Source organism: Acyrthosiphon pisum, chromosome X (assembly GCF_005508785.2).
Source record: "Acyrthosiphon pisum isolate AL4f chromosome X, pea_aphid_22Mar2018_4r6ur, whole genome shotgun sequence".
Classification (NCBI taxonomy): domain Eukaryota; kingdom Metazoa; phylum Arthropoda; class Insecta; order Hemiptera; family Aphididae; genus Acyrthosiphon; species Acyrthosiphon pisum.
In genome coordinates this window covers 108,559,897-108,569,765 of record NC_042493.1, presented here as the reverse complement: position 1 = coordinate 108,569,765, position 9,869 = coordinate 108,559,897, and the positions used below count along the sequence as shown (strand labels likewise).

General features: G+C 26.1%; 1 protein-coding gene across 1 annotated transcript; it reads right to left on the bottom strand.

The window, feature by feature from the left end:
• Positions 1-1,434: 1,434 nt before the first annotated feature.
• LOC100162009 (heterogeneous nuclear ribonucleoprotein F-like) lies at positions 1,435-6,971 on the bottom strand. Its single transcript, XM_001950084.1, has 7 exons — positions 6,833-6,971; positions 5,082-5,240; positions 4,694-4,837; positions 2,579-2,717; positions 2,007-2,325; positions 1,815-1,934; positions 1,435-1,737 (listed from the first exon to the last, which is right to left on the bottom strand). The coding sequence occupies exons 1-7, from the start codon at positions 6,969-6,971 to the stop codon at positions 1,435-1,437; spliced, it is 1,323 nt and encodes a 440-aa protein (XP_001950119.1).
• Between the last annotated feature and the right edge of the window lie 2,898 nt (positions 6,972-9,869).

Sequence of the window (9,869 nt, the reverse complement as noted above, 5' to 3'; positions counted from 1 at the left end):
AAAAATAAAGAAATATGCATATATGAAAAAAAAACATAAAGATTAATAGATTTATTATTGGAACTAAAAAAGGAACTCGTCATTGCAATGGAACGACAAAGGAACGAATTCTTTTTTTTAAGCAACAAGGAACAGAACGAATTCCTTTTTTTAAAAAAAGAACGGGGAACGGAACGAATTCCTTTTTATAAGGAACTTGACAAACACTGTCCTATGGTCATAGATACTAGTTCAATTAAAACAATTGGACTATACTTTAATACTTTATACATTGTATGTGGTCAAACTTAAGCATCTCTCGATTAGCAATTTCTAATATTGTATCAGATTTAGGTACATTACATTTTATATATTGTGTAAGTTACAGCACAATAAACCAATCTCCGTTGTATAATAATTTATTTTGAGAATTATCGTTATTTTCTATTTTTAACACTTTACTCCTTAGACATATCTACTAACTTAATTCTAAGGGTATCTTTACGTACATATTATACACAGTGTAAGACAAACTTCCAAAGCACAAGGGGATACTCTTGGTACCTATATTTTAAAAATAAGTTACAACTAAATTTGGCCCTAAAACTATATTTTGTTTTACCATAGGTGATATTTTATTCACAACACTTATTTTAATCCTCATTTCTCACTGCTTTCTCAATTAGGACTTTGTTTATTGTTAGTTATTATAAATACTTACTTCAAAATTATAAAATATATTTTCAAGTAGATAATCTAAATTGTTCATACAATATAAGGGAACTCAAGTAACATAACATACAAACCAAAACAGATATCACATTTTTACCAAATTTATCTAATAACAGTGGTTTTTGTGAATTATGATAAATAGGGATTAAAAAAATTGGTATAATTTTTTTTCAAAAGCTTTATTACAAACACTAATTTTATTTAATATAAAATGTTTTCTTTAATGTATACATAAAAAAAATGAAGTTATGCAAAACACAAGTTTCAATGTATAAACAAATGGGTTGCTTCTATTAACATTAAAATGCAATTTCCATACTCCAAGTATTTGAATTTTTAAAGATTCCACAACATAAAATCATCTTATATTAGGATGATAGGAAAATTATGATATAATCATATGCCCTAAAATGTTGAGATAAAATAAGTGTGTTCTCATATTTTTCTAAAAAACTGATATTACAAAATTATTCTATGGTGTTTATTAAACCATAAAATAGGTAGTCAAAATTAATAACACTTAAATGGTAAAACTAATATACTTAGTACTTAGATTTAAAGAGCATAATCATAATTACTTTTATTAGTTAAAGAAATAAAAAAAACATTGATCTGCTACAAATATACGATAATACTTTAAAGTTTAAAGTCAAACAATTTATTTTATTTATATTTATCATCAATTTTAAAAGAGGTTAAATTTTGGTCTAGGTCCTGACATATTTATATTGGTCCAAAAGATCTTTGATATCCACCTCCACCCATATTATTTGAAAAAAATGAATTAGGAGGACCAGCGTTATCATTACGGCAAGAAAATGTGTTATTCCCAAAAAAATTTCCATTGCCAAAACCATTGATGCTGCCTTCTCCACCAAATGATTTTTTTCCATATCCTCTAAAGATCCTGCTATCGCCTGCAGTTGATAGTCCCATGTCATCCATACTAATGTTATTACCACCAGAACCTGATCCACCTTCTACCATAAACAGTTCAATGTATCTATGTTCCATAAATGTTTTATTCTATAAATTAAAACATTTCATATTTTTTATTATATATAAATTATTAAGCAATTTCTAAAAAAAAAAAAAATGTTTACTTTTGACATAGCTTGCACTGCATCTTCTATGTTACCAAATTCAACATTTGCTTCTCCATACGGTTGATTATTGTTATTGAAAATAAAATGTATATTAACGGGCTTCAATGGTTCAAAAAACTAATTTGAAAGATTTATCAAAATTGATACAAACAAAGCTATACTTATTATTTAAAATATAAACATACTAACTTTAGCTATATCATTCTTATTTGCTTTTAAAGGTAATCCTTTCATATGTACAACATGTAATGGTCTACTTGGTGAAGGATTCCAGTTCTTACTAGCTCCACCTCTGCTACCACCTCTTGGTCTACCCATACTTCTACCACTGCCAAATGACCTCATATCACGTTCAGTTCTCATGGACATATCAATGTACTGTCCTCTGCCACCACTGTTACCACCACTACTAGCAAAACTATCCATTCGGTCATATGGAGTTTGTCTTGATCTTCTTTTCAGTGACTTGCGAATTTCTACTAAACTACTGCGGAATACTTCAATATATCTAAAGAATCATAAAAAAAAATTATTAATTTATGAAGTATTATGATCTTAATGCAATTGATACCTACCTAAAACTAACTTAATCATGAAGTAAATTTTTACTATGGTAGAAATAATTAAAAATAAAATAAAAAACAAACCACAAAGCAGGAGAAGCGAAGGATTACCCTCCCGGACACCCTTTGTTTAACTATGTGTGGTTATATTAACTGCCAATATTTCACCGGGATATTAAATAAAGGAAGATACTCTACCTGAATCTTATTTTCTCCATGTGTTTCTGCAGAGCTTTCTCTAAATTCTCTCTATTTACAAATTGTACAAAAGCTTCCTTCATTCTCCGCCCCTTGGAGTTGATTACTATGGTTATATCGTCTGGTGTTATCTCTAACCCTGTTGTCCACAATACAAACAATCATAGATAACCCAATCATTAGCACAACCAATAACACACAAAAAGTTCAATTAACAAAAGGTAAATATTATTAAGTTTAAATATTTTTATAAAATTTGAAGACAAGGCAATTCATTAAGATCATTTTAACTGTAATTGATTTAAACTTGTGATATTTAAAAATTAAAACAATTTATCTACATATTTTTGGTTATCCTTAAATTTACATTTTGGTATAATTACTAGTTATTACTTTTTAACTCCATTTTTAAATATCCTGCTCAGTATTTTAATACAGCCTATACAACTTAATTTTAAGCAGTAAACAATTAATGTTTTCTGTGGACAAATAACTTACTATTTAACATTATTTTATGTTTAGTGGAACGTAGTAGAGTGGTTAAGTCTATACAAAGAAAATTTATATAGTGTTACACTCAAAATTTTAAATTAAAAAAAAAAATATAAGCTTTACTTTGTAAAATTGCTATTAGATTCAAAAAAAAAAATATTAAAAAAATATTACAAAACTAATTTAAAATAAATATTATTAAATCACGAAGACAAAGCAAATTTATAAGTAACCCAAAAATTAACAAAAGAAATACAAAAATAAAATTCAATAAGGTCCATTACTTTTTTCTATTTACGTAAATAACTTGTTTAAGTTAGATATAGATGGTGACATATTGGCTTTTACTGATGATACGGTATTATTTTTCAAAGGTGATAATTGGAATTTGGTAGAAAAAAAAGCGAATTCTGGATTTTCAATAGTAAATGATTGGTATACTAAAAATAGTTTAGCATTGAATAAAAAAAAATCTACATTTATTCCATTTGCATTGTCCAATATTAACATCCCAGAACAAATAATTATAAATTCTCATTGTAATGATTGTTATATAAAAAATTCCATAGATATATGTAATAAGAACTCTAGTCGTATAATGAGAGTTAGATCAGCAAGATATCTTGCTGTGGTTTTTGTACGAGCATTTAAAATGGAAGCCGCATATTGATATGGTAATATTACGCTTACGGAAATGTTTTCATATATTTAAAGAACTACGAAATATCCTTAATTTACCATGTTTAAAAATGATATACTTTGCATTGGTTCAATCGATATTATTATATGGTATAATAGTATGGGGTTCAGCATATAAAAATGTATTAGAACCATTAAACATAACCCATAGAATACTTGTTAGAATAATGATGAAAAATGATTTTATTGATCAATATGGTAACACTGCTGAACTTTTTAAAAAACTAAAAATATTAACGTTAGAAGAACCATATAATAAAGCTTCAATAATAAAAACTTTCATTAACAAAAAAGATTTCAAAACGTATAATATTTGCCACACTAGGGGTGTAGATAATGGTAATTTGCTTATTAATAAACCTAATACAACACTAATGCAGAATTATTTTATATAACTAGAGGCATATGATTATTTAACCAGCTTCCGTTGGACATTAAATTAATAGAGAATACATCATACTTTAAACTAAAGCTCCGTGCTCTATTTATGCAATATTTTAATTAACGTCTTCATTATTATTTACATTTTATCTTTTATATTATGTTTGATTACTTTTGTTACTGTTTATATTATTAGGTATGTTATTATTTGTATTGCTTATCACTATTATACTATGTTATAAGACTAATTATATTATTATTTTTAAAGCATGATTAACCATCTTAATTAGCTTATTTTTATATTATATTCAGTAGATATAGGAATATTAGTTATTATATAATTGTTAATTGAACAATAAATTATGTTTTATTTTAGTTACTTAAACTCCCTACTCTCAAAACAAGCTTTTGCTTATAGAGAGTAGGTATCAACAAAAAATGTATGTAAATGCTTTGTATATATATATATATATATAGTTGAATGAATAAATAAATAAAATAAATAAATAAATAAATGTATATAAATTAAATGGAAAAGTATACCTTGGAAGAATTCTACAATCTCATTCTTAGTATAATCAAAGGGAAGACCTCTTATGCGAACACAATTATCATATAGTTCATTGTCAAGTGTTGAACCAGTTATTTTAATAGCCCACTCCATTTCTGAACGTTTTGATGGAAATACTAAGAATAAAATATATTCAAATGATTAAGTTTTAAAATAAACTTCTATAACTCAATATTAACATTTATATTTAAATGATTGTAGACTATTGTAGATTACAAGCGTAATAAGAAAGTTATTCTTTTTACAATTGATTTTTATTAGTTAAAGGAATTAGGAATTTAAGTATAAGCCATATTTAGGAAGCAAATCAGTCATTAAAACGAATGACTAACACATCATTAAATATAATTTGAGTATAACCTTTAATGTAACGATTGCCCATATACTCTCGATCTTTCTTAAGAGCAGCCTTAAGACTTTCTTCGGATTCCATTTCAACATAAGCTTGAGAACTAGGTTTTCCTTTTCTATTCATAGTAAAATGTACTCCAGAAGCACCATCTTTAACTTTTGCTTCACCTACATAATATATAAAATAGATTAGGTACATTTAATATATTTTAAATATAAAACGACATCCTGTTTTTTTTTTTTTTTTTTTGTTGACTAATTGTATGTTTATTGAATTAATTTATTATTATTTAATAATAAGATATTCCTAGCCTATGTAGGCTATCTATATCTACAGATATTTACAGAGTTTTTGTATTTGACAATTTTAACATAATGGTAATTTAATAATAATAACAATAGTAGTGATACCTATACCTAATGAAGGTTAGTTAACATTAATGTATAGTTTAGGGTGTAAGGTTAAGAATATAATTAGACTTATAATTTATAATAATTAATTAGATAATAAAATTATATGGGCAACCGCATTTGAGACGTCTTTGAAGTGATGGATGTATGTATTAATTGAAGTCTAATGAGCCTGTTGATTTATGAAGTGAACTATGGAAATTTGCTGCAAGGGTTCTTTATGGTCTTGAATTTTCATAATTTTGAGGTCTTTGTGTAGATTATTGTCTTTTTTTTTTTAGTTTATTGGCATTTTCCATTAGGTACCATATTACCATAATACCCAACAAATATATGTACTCAATAAGTAAGGGAAAAAACATTCAGTAATACGTGTTACATACATACAGTGCTTGAATTGAGGTGAGATAGTCCCTTTTCTTTTAACACATTTTTTGTACACGTATGGCCTCATACAAATAACATTTTGAGCATCATTCGTATAAATGTTATCGAATTCATCTGGTACTAAAGATATCTTCAAATGATATATTTACAAATATTTACAAAAATAAATTATAGCGCTATTTGTTGTTCTGAATAAGTTATCATTTGACTAAGTTGAAAGTAATTAACATATGCGTATCCAGGTATCATGCTGTAATGAAACAAACTAAACCTTAGAAAGTGAATAAAATTGCATTTATTTATTTTTTGTTTGATAAACTATTAATAATACATTAAAAATATATCATACTTTTTACTAAAGAGTAAAAATATACATATTTCTGTGTATGATTTTTTGTTCTAACTTGATTAAAAAATGAATAATAATAATAAAGTAATGTGTGAGTATGATGCTCATAATGTAGCAATTATGTGTATTAAACGACAGGCTAAAAAAATATTAAAGCATACTCCTTATATATCTCTATTATATATTGACCAATAAGAAATTTAAATATTGACGTATGCACATTTATTTTTTACACTTAGTCATCCCCCATTTAATATTATCTCAAATCAAACACTGAATACTGTATTTTTTTTATATGTTCGATTTAAAAATAAAAAAATAAAAACTTTAGATGAATGATAAATCTAATATATAGATTCTGTTCAGAATAATAATACACCAGTTTGCATGTTTTGTACATTGTTGGATCTCGGAATTGTGAATGTTTGTTAATTATAGGTATAGGTTACTAATTATCATTGTGGACTTACACAGTAGTCGATCACAACTGTATAAAAATTGTTTCAGTTACCGATAATGGGGGATGAGTGTACAAATTCAACTGGTTTTTTTTCTGCTGCTCAGTGTACTTGAATTTGATTAAGATAATTATTATAGTTTGCTCTTAACATACCCAATGTGTTTAAAAATTTTATTATATCATCAGCTGTAGTTGACAATGATAGGCCATGCATCTTCACAACAAATCCTTCATTTGACTGACAATCATCTTTAACAGTTTGTTCATTGGATCTTTTTTGGACATCATTCATTTGTGGTTGTGATGATTGTTGTTGTTGCTGCTGTTGCTGTTGTGGCTCCTGCTGCTGCTGCTGTGATGGTTGTTGCTGCTGTTGATTCATTGTATCCATATTATGAATACTACAAAAATATATTTAAATTAAAATATAATATAGTAGATATATATAATTGAAGATTATCAAAGAAAAAACTGGAGTATCAACACATATCTGTTCAAAATCCAACATATAAGAAGTTATATGTACAATATACCAGTGAAACGCACCGACCCGTATCAAACACAGGCCTTGATATGAGTCTATGCATACCAATTTTTTCTTGTTAAAAATCTTATATGTAATTAAAATCACCCAAATTCAAAACTCCTGATTTGAATAATTTAATTTTCATACCTTCAATTAGTAATACCGCAGCTATTATATAATTTAAAAAAAAAATTTGAATTGGATTGGATTGAACTTCTAACTTTAAGAAATTAAAATATTATCATGATATTTGATAATATCATATGAGAAATATGTGTAACACTTCAGAAACACAAAGCGGCCCAAGAAAACACACAGAAACTTAAGTCTGTTAATGAAACTAAAATATTTAATTACGTAAAAATCCCAAGATTTTAGATAAGGTATGTACAATGTAGGTACCAAAAAACGTGCGACGCCTTCTGGGAAATATTAAAATGATGACAAATGTTAACAGGTGTTCACAAAATGGCTATCTTCTGCGTGTGCTTATACCCAATTCACAACGTTTTCTCATCCATGAAATAGGCATTTCATAATAATTTCTCCATTATAAACCTCAAATTCAAATTTTATAGTTCCGATTCCATATTATTATGAAAACCGATCTTACTAGTTTTTAATTTTGATTTAACATATTGTAGTAATTATATATTAAGAATTCAGTTTCCTAATATTTTTATATTTTAAATTCATATTTTAATTATTTTTGGTTATAGGTAAATTCATAAACATTTTTTTTTTAAATCGAAGAAAAAAATCCTTACCGGAAAGTCAAATTCAATTTTTATGACCGTTTGAAGTTCAAATTTTTACAAGATTGTATAATCTCTTGATTTCTCTTGTAGCGATTTTCTTATTTTGTTGTAGTTCAAAAATGAATAACCTTAGACACTTGAAATTAGATACGCCAGAAGTTTATTTTATCAATTTCCTTATTTGATAACATTTTCAAAACATTCGTGTAATTACCATCTATCGATAATTTTATCACGATTATATTTTATAATATAGGAAGTGATACATACTAAATATATAAAGCCGAATAATTCACAGCTGTATTGTGTGTCGTGTCTTGTCGATCAAATCGTATTGTGATTGGACATTACTTTTTTTGGTATCATGTAATAACCAAGTTGCGACCGAGTATACCAAGAATTGACTACAGCTCAACTTTAAACCATTCTTCAATGTTTTTGGTAATTATAATAAACAAGCCATCGCACGGCCCGACACACGACCGTAACGTAACTGTTCATCCGGCTTGATATGATTAATATTATATTACGGAGAGTTTAACGCTTGCAGGTTTATTGTACCTATACTATAGCGAGCCACGGCTCTTTGGATTATATTATAATTTATATTATATTATATAGCGATAACATTATAACAACGACTAGCTAGAATATAGCAACGTATAAATTACTTGTTCGACCTAACACAACATACAAAATGTATTTAAGTCTAATATATTAGAAACTACTAATCGAGAGATGCTTATGTTTGACCACATACAATGTAGGTATACATTTTTGTAAGAGGTTCACTCTAATTTTTAAACTAACAGAGCTAAAAATTATCTGATGAGCGTAAAGTTTGCTATGTTACGTACTTTATGAATGTCAATAAAATTTTATTTGTTGGGTGAAAAACCTTGAAAATTTATTAGAAGGCTTCTAATATATTGTTTCAAAGAAAAATAAAAAAAATTTTAAATCCATATTCACTATTTTTTTTTTTACAAGCATTTAAAGTTTAAATATTGACAAAATACGTAAAAATGACGAAAATTTGCAAATTATTTTGAGTTAGAAATTCATAAAATTTTTTTTTTTAATCTCAGATTTAAAATGTAATACTAGATTTCTCATAAGTTTGTCTACCTTTATCAAAAAAAAAATATTTGTTCAAGAAAGTCAAATTACATTTTTATGTGCGTTTGAAATTAATAATTTTACAACATTTGATATTCACTCGATTTCTTATGTAACGATTTTCTTATCATGTTGTAATTAAAAAACAAATGACTGTCGATACTTGAAAATTTCACTGAATGTTTATATCAAGGCTGGGCATTAACGAGTTAAAAAGTTAAAGTTAAGTTAATAAGTTAATTTTATATTAACTTTTTAACTTAACTAGTTAATTTTGGCTTTTCATTAACTTAACTGTTAACTTACTAAATTTCTTTTTTAATTAACGTGAAATTAACGAGTTAATTTTTCATTTCAAGAAGTAAGTTAAGTTAATTTATTTTGTTTTTAATTTTATCATATTTCACTACTTCAGTATATTTCGTTTTCATGTCAAAAAATATTTACCGTGAATTGTTTAAAGTAAAAAAAGTATATAATTCGAATTTAACTAATATGGAAACACTGTATAAAATATAAACACTATAATCTATAATTTAGTTTTAGATTGGAAAAAAATTAAGTACGTTAGCGTTGTATAAACAAATTAACTTTTTTTTAACTTAATAAAAAGTTAACAAAAAGTGTGTATTAACTTTTAACTTAACTGAGTTAACCTATAGTTAAATTAACTTTTAACTTTTAACTTTTTGTTATTGCCCCTAAATACGCCACTGGTTATTGGCGCATATTAACTTAACTTAACTGAATTAAAAAAAATCATTAACTTGCCCAGCCTTGGTTTATA

Coding starts and splice junctions, on each gene's coding strand:
- LOC100162009 (XM_001950084.1), bottom strand. CDS start 6,971: ATGAATGATGTCCAAAAAAGATCCAATGAACAAACTGTTAAAGATGAT. Junction 2,718..4,693: donor GATTGTAGAATTCTTCCAAG/GTATACTTTTCC, acceptor TGTGGACAACAG/GGTTAGAGATAACACCAGAC. Junction 1,738..1,814: donor CAGTGCAAGCTATGTCAAAA/GTAAACATTTTT, acceptor TTTAATTTATAG/AATAAAACATTTATGGAACA.